Raw genomic sequence first — 18,907 nt, forward strand, 5'->3', positions numbered from 1 at the left:
AGTAAGATGGTGGCTGGTGGACCAGGTGGTCCGACATTTGTGTGTAGATAAACCAGACAGAACAACTGGGGAGTGAGACACCATGCAACCCAGGGTTCCAGTGTGGGGAAATACAGCCTCAAGACATCTGATTGTAAAATCTTGTGGGGGTAGTGGCAACAGGAGAAACTCCCAGCATCACAGGAGAGTTCGTTAGAGACCCACAGGGTCCTAGAATGTACACAAAACCACCCACCCGGGAATCAGTACCAGAAGGGCCCAATTTCCTTGTGGGTAGCAGGGGAAATGACTGAAAGCCAGCTGAAAGCTGAGCAAGTGGCATTGTTCCCTCTCTGATTCTTCCCCCTATCCAGCACTATAGCTCAGTGATGTGGGTTGCCCTGCCCTGGTGAATACCTAAGGCTCTGCCCCGTAGAACATAACAAGACACACCAAGACAAGAAAATATTGCCCAAATGAAAAAACAGATCAAAGCTCCAAAAATAGAACTAAGTGATAAAGAGATGGCCAACCTATGAGATGCATAGTTCAAAACACTGGTAATCAGGATACTCACAGAAATGGTTGAGTATGGTCACAAAATGAAGGAAAAAGTTAAGGCTATGCAAAGTGAAATGAAAAGAAATGTACAGGGAACCAACAATGATGGGAAGGAAACTGGGACTCAGATCAACAATTTGGAGCAGAAGGAAGAAATAAACATTCAACCAGAGCAGAATAAAGAAACAAGAATTCAAAAAAATTGAATTCAAAGAATTCAAAAAGGAGAGGCTTAGGAACCTCTGGGACAACTTGAAGTGTTCCAGCAACTGAATCATAGGGGTGCCAGAAGGAGAAGAGGAAGGGCAAGAAATGGAAAAGCTATTAAAAAAATATGGAAGAGTACTTTCCCAATATGGCAAAGGAAATAGACTTCTAGGAAGTCCAAGTAGCTCAGAGAGTCCCAAAGAAGTTGAACCCAAGGAAGCACAAACCAAGGCACATCACAATTACATTATCCAAGATTAAAGATAAGGGGAGAATCTTAAAAGCAGCAAGAGAAAAGGAGAGAGTTACCTACAAAGGAGTTCCCATAAGACTATCAGCTGATTTCTCAAAAGAAACCTTGCAGGTGAGAAAGGTCTGGTAAGAAATATTCAGTCATGATATGGAAGGACCTACATCCTAGATAGAGTTATCCATCAAAGCTATCATTTAGAATGGAAGGGCAGATAAAATGCTTCCCAAATAACGTTAAGTTAAAGGAATTCATCATCACCAAGCCCTTATATGAAATGCTAAAGGGACTTATCTAACAAAAAGAATATGATCAAAAATATGAACAGTAAAATGACAACAAACTGCACTATCAACAACTGAACCTAAAAAGAACAAAGACAAACACTAAGCAAACAACTGGAACAGGAACAGATTCACAGAAATGGAGATCACATGGAGGTTTATTAGTAGAGAGGGGGTAGGGAGAGAATGGGGAAAAGGCAAAGGTAATAAAGCATAAATGGTAGGTACAAAATAGACAGGGGGAAGTTAAGAATAGTATAGGAAATGGAAAAGCCAAAGAACTTATATGTATGACCCATGGACATAAACTAAGGGGGGAAATGCGGGTGGGAGGGTGGTGCAGGGCAGAGGGAAATAAAGGGGGGTAAATGGGCCAACTGCATTAGCATAATCAATAAAATATATTAAAAAGAAAACCAAAACCTATTTTTGCATAACATTTCCCATCTTAGGGAGTGAGTGGTACTGCCATCCATCTAGAGGTCTGAGCAAGAAGTTTGGGAATTATGTGTGTTCTCCCATGCCTTCATGATCTGGATTGAGCCAGTTACCAGCTCCTAATGTGATACTACCTGATAGAGGTCTCATGAATATGTCCTGTTTTCATATACCTACTTAGCTCTGTGTTCAGGACAGCATCATGTCTTGCCCTAGGTCTCTCTGGCTTCTTTTATCTTTTTCTAATCTATATTGCTCAGAGTGGCTGGAGTGATCTTTTTACAACAAAAGTAATCACGTCCCTTTCCTGCAAAAACCTTTCAGTGACTCACTGTAGCTGTTAGGATAAATCCAAACTCTTTAGTGTCAGTTAAAGGTCAGCATGATGTAGCACTGGCTCAGATCTCCAGCCTCTTTGCTAGCCCTTCTCCCTCTCAAACTAGGTTTTAGGTATATTGAAATATTGATTCCTGAATAAGCTGTGCTCTGTATGATCTGTGGGCTTTCTGACCATTTGGAATATTTCTTCCCTCTAGTCTTTGCACTCTAATGAGTCCTTCCCTGACTATTCTAGATGCTCTTAGGTATTCTTGCTGAGTGTTCCATCACACCTTGTACTTCTCGTTAGAGTATTATCTCACTTTCTTGATATTACTTGTTCACTTGTCTCTCTTTCATAAAATCTTAAACTTCATGGGGACAGAGATCATGATTGTTTCATTTACTGTGCCTTTAGCATCTAGCATAGTGACTGACATATAATAAGTACTCACATATTAGCTTTTTTGTTACTACTCAAAAAGCATTTGTTAATATAATAACGTTCAACACTCAGTTTAGAAGATACCTTTTTGGTGAAGATTTCTTTGTTTTAGAAAAGCCCAAGTCTTTCATTTTTTTAGACAGTAATATAAAGTGTCTATATCTTTTTACCATCTAATAATACTATATTGCATTATTTGTTTATGTCTGTCCCACAGAACCATAAACTCCTTGAAGGCAGGTACTCAGTTATCCATACTTGGATCTCCACTGCTTTTGTTTGTACTTCTTACTAAGTCCTATAGATACCAAATCCATTATTTTGTCATCAGCCTTTTGATCCAGTCTGGTCTGTCTGGATCACTTGTAAATGGTGTTTAAAACTAAGCATAATCTGGATTTTAGAGAGAACATCTTTTGGTATGTGTAGTATACCTTTTCTGATGTAATCCTTTGAGATCAGTGTATTTATTTATTTTTAAGCACATTGGACTTGTAGTCAGATGAAAACCTTACACATCCTTTGCTTGAGGAACTCTGACTTTTTTAAAACCTAAATAAAGGACTTGGAACCTATAATTTCTCTTCAATTTAATCTACCTCACTTGTACCTATTATTTCAATCTATTTTCTTGACTCTATCATTCTTACACTTAACCTGCTTTTTCTTGCTTTGTGTTATTCATAAATTTGGGAAGCATGTTCTCCAAAGACATGTTCATATTTTCTAGTGACTGGTAATGTTCAGCATCTTTTTATGTACTTATCTGCTGTCTTTATATGTTCTTTGCTAAAGTGCCAATGTCAATATTTTGACTGTTTTTAATTGGGTTTTTTAAATTTTGTTACTGAGTTTTGAGACTTTTGTAATCTGAATGTAAATCCTTTATCACATAGATTTTTTGCAAATAATTTTTCCCAATTTGTGGCTTCTTTTTGTGTGTTCTTTTTTGTTTTTAAATTTATTCAGGGGGGTGACATTGGTTGATAATATTATGTAAATTTCTGGTGTTCAACTTTATAACACAACATCTGTACACCCCACTGTGTGCTCACCACCCGTAATCTTGTCTCCTCTTGTCGCTACATTTGGCCCCCTTTGCTTTTTTTATCCCTTCCTCCCCCTGCAAATCAGTTGCCCATATATGTGTGGGTTTATTTTTTTTCCATTGGTCTGTGTGTCTGCTTTTTGCCATACCATAGTGTTTTGTTTATTGTAGTTTGGTAGCGTACTGTGAAGTCAGGGAGTGTGATACCTCTGGCTTTGTCCTTTTTTCTCAGGACTGCCTTGGCTGTTTGTGCTCTTTCATGGTTCCATACAAATTTGGTAACTTGTTCTATTTCTGTGATAGATGCCATTGGGATTTTGATGGGGATTGTATTAAATCTGCATATCGTGTTAGGTAATATAGCCTTAATAACATTATTTCTTACAGTCTGTGAACATGAGGTGTCTTGCCATTTCTTTGTGTCTTCAGTTTCTTTCAAAAGTGTGTTATAGTTTTCAGTTCCAAGTCCTTCACTTCCTTTGTAAGTTTATTCTGAGGTAATTTATCCTTTTTGTTGCAATTGTAAATGGGATTCTTTTCTTCATTTCTTTTTCTGATATTTCATTGTTAGTATATAGGAGTGTGACAGCTTTTTGTATATTGATTTTGTATCTTGCCACTCTGTTTATTGTTTCTAATAGTGTGTTGGTGGCATTTTTAGGGTTTTCTATGTATGTAATCATGTCATTTGCAAATAATGACAGTTTTACTTCTTCATTCCCTATTTGGATACCTTTTATTTCTTGACTTCCAGTATTCTGTTGAAAACCAGTGGCGAGAGTGGGCATTCTTGTCTTGTTCTTGGTCTTAGAGGAAAAGCTTTCAGATTTCACCAGTGAGTATATAAGCTGCAGGTTTATCATATATAGCTTTATTATGTTGAGGTATTTTCCTTCTGTGCACATTTCATTATGTGTTTTAATCATAAGTAGATGCTGAATTTTGTCAAAGCTTTTCTTCATCTTGATATGATCATATGATTTTTATCTTTTGTTAATGTAGTGTATTACATTGACTTAGGTATGTTGATCCATCTTTGCATCTCTTTTAATGTATTGTATTTGATTAGCTAGTATTTGGTTTAGGATTTTTGCATCTCTGTTTATCAGAGATATATTGATTTTTTGTTGTTGTTGTTGATGTTCTTTTCTGGTTTTGATATCAGGGGAATGTTAGCCTTCTACAATGAGTTAGAAAGTATTCCTTTATCAATTTTTGGAAAAGTTTGGCAAGTATAGGTAGGTATTAAAGCTTTGAATGTTTGGTAGAATTCACCAGTGAAACTATCTGGTTTTGGACTTTTGTTTTTGGGGAGGTTTTTCTTTGTTATTTCAATTTTCTTACTAGTGATTGGTTTGTTTAGATTTCCACTTGTTCGTGGCTCAGTCTAGGAAGGTTATGTATTTCTAGAACTTGTTCATTTCTTCTAGGTTGTTGAATTTTGTGGTGTATAGCTTTTAATAGTAATCTTGTATAATCCTTTATATTTCTGTTGTGTTGATTATAATTTCTGATTTTATTTGAGTCTTTTCTCTTTTTCCTTAGTAGGTCTAGCCAGAAGTTTGTCAATTTTATTTGTCTATTCAGAGAACCAGCTCTTTGTTTCATTAATTTTTTTCTGTTGTCTTTTTTGTTCCCTATTTACTTCCACTCTGATTTTTATTATTTTCTTCCTTCTACTCACCTTGGGCTTTATTTGTTGTTCTTTTTTTAGTTTCTTAAGGTGAAATGTTAGGTGGTTTGAGATTTTTCTTGTTTCTTGAGGTAGGCCTGTCATGCTGTTTGCTTCCCCCTTAGTGCTGCTTTTACTGCGTCCTCTAAGGTTTGGTGTGTTGTGAATTTCATTTGTCTCTGTATCTTTTTATTTCTTCTTTGACCCAGTCATTCAGTGGCATGTTGTTTAATGTCCACATATTGTGGTTTTCTCAGCTTTCTTCTTGTAGTTAATTTCCAGTTTAATAATGTTGTGGTTGGAATATATGCTTAGTATGATTTTAGTCTTAAATTTATTGAGATCAGTTTTGTGCCCCACTGCTCCATGTTCAGTTGAGAAGAATGTCTAGTCCTAAGTACAGCTACACCTGCTTTTCTCTGGATGCCTTTTGCTTGGAGTTTAATCTTTTACTTCTTTACTTTGAGCCTATGTTTGTCTTTGCAGCTGAGAAGGTCTCCTGAAAACAGTGTATAGCTGGGTTTGCTTTTTGATCCATTCACTACTTTGCCTTTTGGAAGGCCGCCCCACCATTATAGCACCAACACTATTCTGTGCCTTTTGATTATTGAGTTCAGTACATTTAATTCAGAGTGATTATTGATGCATGAGAAGTTATCAAAACCATTTTATCTTTTATTTTCTAGTTGCTCTCTTTCTCCATTCTTTTTTTAAGAACACATGTTTTATCTTTAAAATGAAAATACCTTTAATATTTTTCTTTTTAATCATTTTTTTAATGTTCAAATACACTTGCCCCCGTGTTCCCACCACCACTTTCCCCGACCCCACTCACCCCCACCTCCCACCCTCAGTCCTGTCCCCCTTTGGCTTTGTCCGTAGGTCCTTTATACATGTTCCTTGATAACCCGTTTTCTTCTTTCCTCAGCTATTTCCCTCCCTCCTCCCCTCTGGTTACTGTGAGTTTGTTCTTAATTTCAATGTCTCTGCTTATATTTCACTTGGTTTTGTTTATTTGTTTTGTTAGATTCCACTAATAGGTGAGTTCATATGGTATTTGTCTTTTCACCGCCTTGCTTACTTCACTTAGCATAATGCTTTCCGCTTCCATCCATGCTATTGCAAAGGGTAGGAGCTCCTTCTTTCTTTCTGCTTCTTAGTATTCCATTGTGTAAATATACTACAGTTTTTTGATCCATTTATTTACTGATGGGCACTTAGGTTGCTTCCAGCACGTGGCTATTGTAAATTGTTCTGCTATGAACATTGGGGTGCATAGGTTCTTTTGAATTAGTGTTTCAGGATTCTTAGGGTATACTCCCAGCAGTGGAATTGCTGGGTCAAAAGGCAGATCCATTTTTAGTTTTTTGAGGAAATTCCATACTGTTTTCTATAGTGGATGCACCAATCTGCATTCCCACCAACAACATACTGGGGTTCCCTTCTCTCCACAACCTCGTCAGCACTTAGTATTTGTTGATTTGTTTATGATGGCCATTCTGACCCCTGTAAAGTGGTATATCACTGTGGTTTTAGTTTGCATCTCTCTGATGGCTAGTGATGCTGAGCATGTTCTCATATGTCTCTGGGTCCTCTGTATGTCCTCATTGGAGAAGTGTCTGTTCAAGTCCTGTGCCATTTTTTAATTGGATTGTCTTCCTGGTGTGGAGTCATATGAGTTCTTTATATGTTTTGGAGATCAAACCCTTGTCTGAGGTATCATTGCCAAATATATTTTCCCATATAGTTGGTTCCCTTTTCATTTTGCTAATGTTTTCTTTAGCTGTGCAGAAGCTTTTATTTTGATGAAGTCCCATTTGTTTATTCTTTCCTTTTTGTTCTTTACTCTGGGGGTCATATTGGTGAAAATATTTCTGTGTGGAATATCTGAAATTTTCCTATGTTCTCCTTTTTTATGGTATCATGACTTATATTTGTCTTACCCATCTTGAGTTTATTTTTGTGTATGGTATAAGTTGGTGATGAAGTTTCATTTTTTTGCATCTAGCTGTCCATATGTCCCAACACCATTTGTTGAAGAGGTTATTTTTAGTCTATTTTATGCTTCTGCCCCCTTTGTCAAATATTAATTGACCATAGAGACTTGGGTTTATTTCTGCACTCTCTATTCTGTTCCATTGATCAATGTGTCTGTTCTTATGGCAGTACCAGACTGTTTTGATTATGGTGGCCTTGTAATATAGTTTGATTTCAGGTATGGTGATCCCTCCTACTTTGTTCTTTCTCAGAATTGCTGTGGCTAGTCAGGGTCATTTATGGCTTCCTATAACTTTTTGAAATGTTTGTTCTATTAAGAAAACAAGATTTTATTTATTTATTTTTAGATAGAGGAGAAGTGAGAGATAATGAGTGCAACCACATATTGATGGTACCTATTAGCCACCTGACCTGCAACCCAGGCATGTGCCCTGACTGGCAATCAACAGGTGACCCTTTGGTTTACAGGCCATTGCTCAATCCACCGAGCTGCACCAGCCAGGACTCCATTGTTTCTTTTCCTTTGTGTTTCTGTCTGCCATTTGAGTTTGTTGGGCTGTGATTTTTTTCATTTTTTAAGAGAGGAAGGGAGGGAAAAAGAGAAGAAGAGAAACATCAGTCTATGGTTCCCTCTTGCCCTCCCCATACTGGGGGCCTGGCCTACAACCCAGGTATGTGCCCTAGACTGGGATTGAACCAGCAACCCCTTTGTTTGCAGGCCTGCACTCAATCCACTGAGCCATATTAGCCAGGGCCATTTCCTCTTTTTTTATGATGTATTTCAGCTCTAGATTTTTGTTATGTGGTTACCATTAAGTTTATGCAAAAAAAAAAATGTTTCATGCATACAGTAGTCCTTTTCCTTCTAATTGCATTTCATGTTCACCTGTGCAAGTTCAGTTGTTTTTTTTTTCTCTCCTTTTATGTTTTTGCTATCACAAATTGTCCCTTTTTATGCTGTGCATTTGTTTCCAAATTCAGGAGTTTTATAGTCTTTTAAACAAATTTTTCCTCTTTAATCTTTATGTCATAGGTGTACTTCTGAAGATAGCAATTTTCTGCTTCTGTCTGGCATCTTACTCACAGTTTTGTATACTTTTATCATTTTGTTTCAAGTAGAAGAGCTCCTTTCAACATTTCTTTTTTTTCTAAGACTTTTTTTTTTTTTTTGAGAGGGGAAGGGAGGGAGAAAGAGAGGGAAACATTGATGCAAGAGAGAAACGTCAGTGGGTTCCTCTCATACATGCCCTTGACTGTGGTCTGAATCTGCCACCCAGGCATGTGCCCTGACTGGGAATCAAACCAGTAACCTTTTGCTTTGCAAAGCAATGCCCAATCAACTAAGCAACGTCGGTCAGGGATCAATATTACTTATATTCAAATTTTGTGGTAGTAAATCCTCCAAACTTTTGTTAGGGATAGCCTTTATTTCTTCTCTGTATCTAAAAGATAATTTTACTGGATATATTATTTTGGGCTGGTGGTTTCTTTCTTTCAGTATTTTGACTATTTCGTTCTACTCTCCTGGCTTGTAAAGTTTCTGTTGAAAAATCCATAGTTATCTCATTGTTTCCGTCGTAGCTTGCAGTCTTTTCCCTTGCCTACGTTGAGAATTCTTTGTCATTAACTTTTGACAGTTTTCATATAATGTGTCTTGGAGATCTTTTTGCATGGAGATAATTAAGTGTTCTGTTAGCTTGTTGAATTCAAGGGTGTAGCTCTTTCCATAGGTTTGGGAAGTCCTTATCGATTTTTGTTTGAATAGGCTGTTACCTTCTCCCTCTATTCTCCTGGTAAACCCATTATTTTTACATTGATCTTTCCAATGGAGTCAGATAGTTCTCATATTGTTTTTTCAATTTTTTTTTTAACTTTTCTCACTTCTTTCACTGGACTCATTTCTAGATTTCTGTATTCAAGTTTGCTAATTATCTCTCCATCTGGTCTATTGTTTCCTGGGCTGTCCATTGCATTCTTCATCTAAGTTATTGAGTTCTTCACCTCCAGAATTTCTGTTGTTCTTTTTTTTTATAGTTTGAGTCTCTTATTTAAGTACTTGTTTTCTTTGTTGATTTTATTCCTGAGCTCACTGAAATGCTTTTATGTGTTTTGTTGTATCTTACTGAGGTTTTTTTTTAATAACTACAATCATTTAAATGACAGAGATGTCATTTAAATCACAGTCTTCCTTGTCTTTGAGGTCAGTTTCTGGATACTTTCTTTTTCATTGAGCTACCCTGTTATTTTGGTTATTTATGGTGCTCGATAGATTGTTTTCTCTGCCTGGCCATTTGAGGTAGTAAACTTACCTTTTTTTTGGATGCTGTTTTGTTCTGAACAATTTAGCATGGTAAGTAGATGCCTGTCTTTTGGTCTTCAGTAGATGGTGCTATAGTGCAAGTTTTTATGGTTTTCTTCTGTGCACTACTGGCACCTCTGAGATCTTGGATTGGTGTGACCTCAGTCTAGAAAAATACCTCATGTCACCTTTGAGGGTAGGCATCCTCTCTAGGTCCAAGTCACCTCAGTCTTAGGGTACCGTCCCTTTTGTGGGATGTGGCTGGTGATGGGGCTCCAGGCCTGTGAGTTCCTGGTACTGGCTCCACATAACCAGAGGCTGCTAACCAAGGTGTGCTATCTGAGGCATCTCTGCTGCCTCTGCCAGCTTCTACTTTGATGGGTGGGAGAGGGAGGGAGGTGGGCTTACAAGTCTGTAGCTTTGCTTTGATAGTAATGGTGGCTACTAGTCCACTGCTGCCACACTGCTGTGCTGCACTGAATCCCCACCCCTGTCACTGGGTTTAATAGCAGTGGGTGCTGGCTAGTAGGCTGGAATGGTGCTTCTGCCCCTCTGGCCCTGTGGATCACCATTTCAGGGCTACAGCCTGACCTCTTCCCTGCTACTGCATAAACTAGGGTTGTGGCAGGTGCTAGACTGCATCTGCAGCCCTGTCTCTATTCTTTTCCCCTCCTGCCTTCCATGCTTGTCCTGATACATCCGCCTTCAGATATCATACTGCATGGTGTGGATGTCTCTGATGTGTCTGTGTGTTGAGCAGGGGAATCATTTGTTGAATTGTAGTTGTCCAGCTTGTCACTTTAAGGAAAAACCAAGGTTTCTTCTCACTCTGTGGTGGTGACATCACTGACCTGTTTCTGTGTCTTAGTATTGTCTTTTGAAGAGTTTTTAATTTTGATGAGGTGTAATTTATATACATTTTTTTCCTTTTATGGACTGTGCTTCTGGTGTTGTAGCTAAGAAACCTTTGGTCACAGAGGTCACAGAGATTCTCTGCTATGTTTTCTTTTAGAAGTTTTATAGTTTTCTGTTTTACATTTAGGTCCATGATCCATTTTTGAGTTCATTTTTGTATATGCTTGTTACTTATGTGATGTGGACACTGGCCTGCAGTGTCTGCGGCATTATGGATGAGACGAGACAAATTCACATGGACTACAGAAATCCTGTGGAGAAAAAGAGATGACACGGCTGCTCTATCAGTGAAAGAGAGGACCTAGACCCCTGCCCGGACAGGCTTTTATTGCTTTTCTGGGCACATTACATCAAGGATGGTCCTTATTTACTAGGCACAGGTTCGCTTTAGGTGGTTACCTATTACAGAAGGCAAAGGAGAAGATGTTAACTAAACAAAAGAAGGGTATTTGCAAATGTAAAGGGAAAAGTGGTTGAACTGGTTACACTCATCCTTCGGAGGTTTAGCATAGATTTTAGGAGGTTACTTTAAAGATGTGCAGTAAACATTTGCTGCCTCAATTCAGGGTGAGGGAGTTAGCAAAAACCAAGTCTCAAAGTGGCCTAGGTACAGTGCAGGCCTGATTTCCCCCTGGGAGAACCCATCCATGGGCATGAGTCCTGTGTATCAGACCTCACTTTCCCCTGGCCTTTCTGAGTGGGAGCTGGGCTACATTTCCCACGCCAGGCAGAACGGTCTCCTATATTTATGTCTTTTTACCTGTTTCACATGTAAGTATTTAGAAGTTATCATTGTTAAAATGTTGTTTAAAAATCAACATTTAGTTTAAATTATAATTTGAATGAAAAAGTAAACATTTCTCCGTTGAGAAAACAAAATAAGCCAGTTTAGTATTTTGCAAGCATTAGTAATTAGTTGCAGTAGGAGGCTACTTCTTACCCCTCAGGACCTTCCTTCTCACTTGTTCCTCTTATTCTAGAGGATGTTACCAGTACAGTTCCTTTTGTGTCTTTCAGTCCTTGTATGAATGTCACTCCCAGGGAGGCCTTCCCCTGGTCGTGCTGTTTAAAATTGCCCTTCCTTTCCTTTCAGTGGTCCCAGCTCTACTTGCTGCTTTATTTTTCTCATAACACTTTACTAACTTCTTCATGATTTTTACTTGTCACCAGGATATAAGGTTCCTGGTATGCCTAGTACCTAAAATGGTGCCTGACATACTGTAGATGCTCAACAGATGTTGAATGGAGTGAATAAATGTATAAGGTTATAAATATTTGTCACAGTGTTAATTTTAAACCTCAGACCTTCTAATAAAAGCATATTAACAAAGGAAAATACCTTATAATAAACTCAGATAATTCAGTGAACATTTGTTATAGGAACCTTTATTTTTATGATTTTTTTTTAATTGTTATTTGCAGGGTTCAGTTTGGCAAAGACTTGGTGCAGATGTGACAGCAGTTGAGTTTCTGGGTCATGTTGGTGGAATAGGAATTGATATGGAGATATCTAAAAACTTTCAACGCATCCTTCAAAAGCAAGGATTTAAATTTAAATTGAATACAAAAGTTACTGGTGCTACCAAGAAGTCAGATGGAAAAATTGATGTTTCGTAAGTATGCTGCTTTTGATTTTGATATGATATCCTTGTCTTTCTTTAACAAAAATCTTCAGTTTTTCAGAATTACTTTATAATTTTGTAATTTTAGATTATTTTATAATTTAAGACCATTTTATTGCTTAGTATAAACTCAGTATTCCTTATCAAGTCAGTTTATTGAAATTCATAGTTAAGTTCATGCTGGAAAAATTAATCCAATATTCTCATTGTAATGAATGTTAATATACATTCAGAAAAATTTAAACTCCCAACATTTAGTAAGATGAAATTTTTTTTTAAAGATTTTATTTCTGTTTATTCTTTGCGAAAGGGAAGTGAGGGAGAAAGCAAGGGAGAAATAGGCAGTTGGTTGCCTCTTGCTCGCCCCTACAGTGGGCACCTGCCCACAACCCAGGCATGTGCCCTGACCAGGAATCAAACTGGTGACCTTTCAGTTCATAGGCCAGCACTCAATCCAGTGAGCCACACCAGCTGGAACAATAAAATGAATTCAATATTTTTAGATACTTATATGGGGAAATCAATAATATTAATTAGATTGTTTACTGTGTGCCTGGCACTCTTCATTAAACACTTTTTTTAACTTGATGAAATACCTTGCCTTACGTCACACAGTTAGTGACAGAGTCACTGCTTGTACTTGCATCTTTCTGACTCTAATACCTGTGACTCCAAACTGTGTTATACTGCCTGCTTTTGTGGGATTTTAATGACAGAACTCATGAGAGCATATTTTTTTCATTGTCTGACCTTTATGTTTATATAATAAACTTAACACTGTTAGAAGTGTCATCAGTACTTGAGAAATGTCTGGTTTTAGAATTTGAAGTGTATCAGTTATTTATGTAGATGTGTGTTTAACAGTTATAACATGTTCATTGTCTAGGATTGAAGCTGCTTCTGGTGGTAAAGCTGAAGTTATCACTTGTGATGTTCTCTTAGTTTGCATTGGCCGACGACCTTTTACTCAGAATTTGGGACTGGAAGAACTTGGCATCGAACTAGATCCTAGAGGTAGAATTCCAGTCAATACCAGATTCCAAACTAAAATTCCAAAGTAAGTTGCATAGTTGCTGCATTTTTCAATAATTTTGAAGTTTATGTCAAATACTGCTTTGCAAATAAGAGTTCTGTCGTGCTTAAGGAATACATTGGCTTTGGGGAAAAATAGTAAATTAATATGTGAGAGCAAAATAATTAATTGAATTTTTTCATTACCCAAGATTAGAACCCAAATCAGATAGTTAAAGAACTGTATTTAATATATTTTTTTGGTGACTTAATATTTAGAAACTTAGTTTTGTGAACATGGCATAACTGAAGATAAGTGTCTGCTTTCAGAAGTTCACTGTTTCTTTTGATCGCTATTGCAGTATCTATGCTATTGGTGACGTGGTGGCAGGTCCAATGCTGGCTCACAAAGCAGAGGATGAAGGCATCATCTGTGTTGAAGGAATGGCTGGTGGTGCTGTGCACATTGACTACAATTGTGTGCCGTCGGTGATTTACACACACCCTGAAGTGGCTTGGGTTGGCAAATCAGAAGAGCAGTTGAAGGAAGAGGTAATCCTGAAGTAGGGTAATTTTACTCTGTTGTGTGAATTAAGTTAATGACACTGAGAATTGTTTTATTAATGTATTATAATTACTATGTAGAACATTATAGATTAGTTTATATGTTTTTTCCTTTGCTAGTATTGTAAAGGAAACCATTCACTTGCCTGTATTCAAAAACTAGTAACGCTAGAGCTTTTCTTTTTGTCTCTGAAAAATACACAGATAGACCGAAATATGCATTTGTTTGTGTTTATACCAAAATATATTTCATTAACAAGTCTTCTGGTCTTTCCTCCTGTATGGTCTGTTAAGAATTACTTTCTTGGGATTTATTTTCTGAACAAATGGTAGATGATTTCACCAATGGGATGAACTTTTTCAGAGTTTGTATAGGTTGTCATTTTCTGTCTCTCACAGGGTATTGAGTACAAAGTTGGGAAATTCCCATTTGCTGCTAACAGCAGAGCTAAGACAAATGCTGACACAGATGGCATGGTGAAGATTCTTGGGCAGAAATCAACGGACAGAGTATTGGGAGCACATATTCTGGGACCAGTGAGTGTTGTAAAACCAGAAATCCCATTAGGATTTTTGAAAAGCACTGCAATTTAGTAGATTGACTTAAAACCACCAGGCATTTACATCCTGAGGTTATTATTTACCACTCAAGTTTGAGTATATAGCCTCTTTGTGCATCATTTCTAGCAAGGTACTGGCAGTACTCTGTCTTGCACACTGTGTAGTCTGCTTTCCACACCTGGAACTATGTTTATGTTTTTAAAACATGTACCTTGTGCCTGCTTACCACTCACCAATGGTTCTTTTCAATTGCAGGCTTACACACAACTCCCCACCAAATCTGGTCCTGCCTATCTTACTGACTTCATCTCTTTCCACTCTTCCTTTTGTTAATTCCCTGCCTCATGGGCCTTTTCTCAATTTCATAACAGGTCAAACTTTTTTCCATTTTAAAGCTTTGTGCTTATAGTAGTACCCTTTGCTTTAACGGTGTCTACCTCCAGATCTTTGTGTGATTGACTCCTTTATTATTCATGTCTCAGCTCAAATGTTACCTTCTAAGAGAAGCCTTTTCTACCACTGAATGTAAAGCATGCCCTTCCCCTAAGTATCTGATGTCACAGTAATAAAACTTTTGAGTGCTCACTCTGATTTTTCCTAAATACATGCATTAATTGTCACAGCTGTGTGGGGTAGGAATTGCTATTCCCAGTTTTGAGGTAAAGGAGTAGAATGAAGCACACAGAGTCTGCATAGTTGAGGTAGTAAGCAGTAAGCTTTAAGCCTAGAGCCCAGCCCTGTACCTTCTATGCCACCTTTTCTATTAAGCTTTTTCTGACTGGAGGAAGTTAGTTCATTGCTCTTACAACTAATCTGTCCCATTAGTGTAGTTGTTTTTGCCATGGAGGTAAAATTAATTTTTGGCTTGCTGTTTTAAAGGGTGCTGGTGAAATGGTAAATGAAGCTGCTCTTGCCTTGGAATATGGTGCATCCTGTGAAGATATCGCTAGAGTGTGTCATGCGCACCCGGTAATTATTCACAATACAGCAGAATTCATGGCTACTAAATTTTCTTCTGACCCCCCAGTCCTTGACTTGTAATATTACTTTTCTTCTCTTGCAGACCCTATCAGAAGCTTTTAGAGAAGCAAACCTGGCTGCATCATTTGGCAAACCAATCAACTTTTAAATTAGAAGATTATGTATATTTTTTCTGAAAATTCCTGGGAGTTTTTGTAGAGATCACATTTCTGAACAGGATATGCTTACAGCTCCAAGAATTTCTAGGACTGAATTATGAAACATTTAGAAGGTATTTAATAGGTTTGGACAGAAGGGAATAATCTCATATCTATATTTTCAATAAATTTAATATTTTGTTTCAGTACATTAATATTGCAAAAACCAAAAGCTACTTACAGTAGCATCCTGGAAAATTTTCTTCAATGCATATTTCCATGCTGTTTGCAAAAGGTTCAATTTCACTGAATTTATGTTACGTAGCTTTTATCTCTGGTATATAGTAAAATTGGATTTACCATGGATGGAGCTGGAGTATGGTATGTGAATAGCTGTGTTTGAAGCAAGGTGATCAAGTTATTTTAAACTTGGTTTTCATATTGGACATAAGAGTCAGTCATTATAAGATTAAAATATGTATAAACTGAACTCATGTAAATAAAAAATGATTGTCTCTTGTTTTATTTAATCCCTAAATTCTTGCAGTTTAGAGGTAGAATTTTTGTTTAGATTTTCAAGCTACTATTGAGGCTTGTAGTCTGAAGTATATAATTAATCAAATTAAGGAGGTATATCTGCAAAATTCAAACGTTGAATGGCAATTCAATTGTATTACAATGGAAAATGGAGATAAGAAAATAAATATTTCTTAAATATTCATTTGGTGGTTATTCTGAGTGTATATCAAGATGGTCCACCATCTTGATGGACTACCTTTTGTGTGTATTTTCATTGCTCTTTATTATAGCTCCTATAAACTTGGACGTATCTTTCCCCATATCATAGTATTAAGGCATTTAAAAGGTTATTACTACTGTGCCATCTATTTTAATGATACCTACTAAATGTTTAGTTTATATTTTTGCAGACACAGTGTGAAGGAATCTTTAATCTGTCTTTTCCTATGTAGATTTCCATTGGCTAAACAACTGATTCTTTAGAGTGCTATAAAATTGAATTCATTGGTAAATCTTTAAGATGGCCATTTCTTGAAGATTTTAAGAAAGTGTTAAATGACAAATAGACTTTTGCATATAACTAAATTTAAGAATCATTTCAGATTAAGTAGTTATCAAATCTGGGATAGTATAAATTTTTATAATACTTTATTTTTAGAGGTGGGGGAAGGGAGGAAGGAAGAGAGGGAAACATTGATGTAAGACAGAAACATTGATTGGTTCTCTCTCATTCACACCCCAACTGGAGACCAAACCCACAACCCAAGGCATATGCCCTGAGTGGGAATCAAACCAGTGACCTTTCACTGTGTGGGATGATGCCCAACCAACTGAGCCACACTGGTCGGGGCTGGGATAGTATAAATTTAAAGAGGAAAATAAAGTATCGTAAAGTACTAGAAATATGTTAACTAGACAGATAGTCACTTGATTGCAATTTAAAAGTTATGCTAGTCTTAAGGAAAGTTTGGAGAATATAATTTGTCAGTAGAAAGCTATATGGAGTAAGACACCATCAGTTGATCATAGCTAAAAGGAGAATCTTTAGTAGTCTTAAGGTTTTAATTGCATTTATATATGGGTCACAGTTTCCTTTTTCTTAATGTGTTCAGGGTCCTGGATTGTATCACAGTACTTATGAATGATACGGTGTAAAGACTGGATTCTGTTACACACCTCTGAAAAATAGTGATATCTCTCTTTTTGTTTTAGTAGGCAGTTAACTTAGCTGATCACCGACTCCAAACTTGCCATCTTTGTGAGGTACAGCAGCTGAAGTCTGCCCCATGCATGTGTAGTTCACTGGTCAAGCAGAAATTGGACAAAGTATATGCACAGTTTGGGAGTTCCTCTCATGTGCCTGTTTTCTGGTGTTTCCCTGCCTCATATTTCAGTTCCTATGGTTGCCCTAAATGCTGTCCTTCAAGTCCTTAACCAACAGAACTTGGCTTCTGCTCAAGTTGCCACTTACTGGGGTCTCCCCTCAAGTAAAAAGTTATTAAAAATAGAATTTCATTCAGTGGTGATCTTTTTTTGAGTGTCATCCTCTCTACCTTTTACCTGCTTGGTTATTCTCCATTTGTCTTTGGTGGGGAGCAGGTATATGTTCAGAGTTTGCAACTGTTATTACCAGGAGGGTTGGTCAGATACGTGCTATTTGCCATTATTGAAAATGAACTCTGCATCTTTTTAAAAATCTGAAATCCTATTATGTGAAGTGCCAGTTTATTTAAATATCAAACATGTCCCCTACTCTAGGGGAGAAGTTTCTAGTTAGGGAATAGTGAAGTATAATTTAGTATGAAGTCCTAGCTATACAGTCACAAAATAATAGTTAAATTCAACTTTAAGGGTTCCCATTCAATATGAGAATGCAAATTTATTTGTGTGGGACTGAAGTCCTGGGTAGAAATCAAATTTTAAATGTTCACTTATGTTTACTAAGTTTGCAGTATTTTCTTGGCTTGTGAAAGGTGGGGCTGAGTTAGTTGTCCAGTTCATTAAGCTGATTAAAATTACTGGTTTCAAAGTGAGGTCTTTAGTTGTTCAGCCATAAAAGAATGGGGAATATGATGGTTTCTATTTTAAGTACAATACCTAGGGGGGAAAAAGACTTAGTTGCTCTAGTAGGTGATGCAGTATGACCACTTCGTTAGTTTTTAGGATTCCTACCTAAAAAAGTGACTATTAATTGCCTTGAACAAGAGGGAAGTTGCCTTACTGTTTAAATTACAACTGTTTACATAACTTTTGTTCAGGCCCAGTTTCAAATGCAGCTGTGCTGGGTGTGTGGGTGGTTGTTAAGTAGTACACTGCATAGTTTTACTCTAAGAATGTGTGAAAAAATCCCTTAGGGCCTGGGCTGTTACCCAGTTAGTTCAGGGATAAAGTTGACACAGGCTTTGTATTCCAGCTGTTTTCTTTACCTTGTGGAATAAGTGATTGTCATGTGATTGTTTTGGCCTCACCTGCAGATCCTAGCAGAGAACCTTTAGTTTGTGAATTCAAATAAAATATAAAAGCTGTGAGATGGGTGGGGCAGGGGTGGGGAGGAAATGGAGACAACTGTACTTGAACAACAATAAAAAATACACAAAATAAAAGCTGAGAAATTACAGCGTCATTCTGTACTTGGAGTAGCACTGCTCACTTGGCACAAGCAGCACCTGTTGACCCTAGCCCTAGTTAACGTGACCCTTCCCCACAGCAACCCTAAACCCATTCAAAGTGGTAGTACTTAAAAGCCACAATTTTCTAAGAGTTGGTGCTTTTTGTTCTCTTCCCTAGAGCAAGGAATACTTATGGGAGTTCCAGAGATTAGAGCAACTAAGCAGCCATTGATACTATGCAAGTAACTCAGGCTCTACCCTTTTATCCAAAAATCACTGGGAAGTGATTTTGGGGTGGATTTGTGGAGGGTATTGACCTAGCAAACATGAGTAAAAGCTTGTTTATATGTGTAACAGAAGTTAGGGTCTCCATGGAGGCAATCAACTTGTCTATAAATCCTATCCACAGTGAAAATAACATTCTTTGTCCAAGGGATTCATGAACACTGACTCAGTAAAAGTAACAATTTATGAATTACACTAAACAAA

General features: G+C 37.3%; 1 protein-coding gene across 2 annotated transcripts in view; it reads left to right on the plus strand.

The window, feature by feature from the left end:
* DLD (dihydrolipoamide dehydrogenase) overlaps positions 1–16,011 on the plus strand; it is a 33,441-nt gene extending 17,430 nt beyond the window's left edge. For both annotated transcript variants that reach the window (XM_045828270.1, XM_045828271.1), the window contains exons 9-14: positions 11,837–12,027; positions 12,923–13,093; positions 13,410–13,599; positions 14,011–14,148; positions 15,052–15,141; positions 15,236–16,011. In XM_045828270.1, coding sequence (XP_045684226.1) covers positions 11,837–12,027; positions 12,923–13,093; positions 13,410–13,599; positions 14,011–14,148; positions 15,052–15,141; positions 15,236–15,301 — 846 coding nt within the window. In that variant the 3' untranslated portion in view covers positions 15,302–16,011. The remainder of the gene's footprint in view (positions 1–11,836; positions 12,028–12,922; positions 13,094–13,409; positions 13,600–14,010; positions 14,149–15,051; positions 15,142–15,235) is intronic.
* The last annotated feature ends 2,896 nt before the right edge of the window (positions 16,012–18,907 follow it).

The sequence above is a fragment of the Phyllostomus hastatus genome, unplaced genomic scaffold (assembly GCF_019186645.2).
Source record: "Phyllostomus hastatus isolate PE091 unplaced genomic scaffold, TTU_PhHast_1.1 phas_scaffold_78, whole genome shotgun sequence".
NCBI lineage: Eukaryota > Metazoa > Chordata > Mammalia > Chiroptera > Phyllostomidae > Phyllostomus > Phyllostomus hastatus.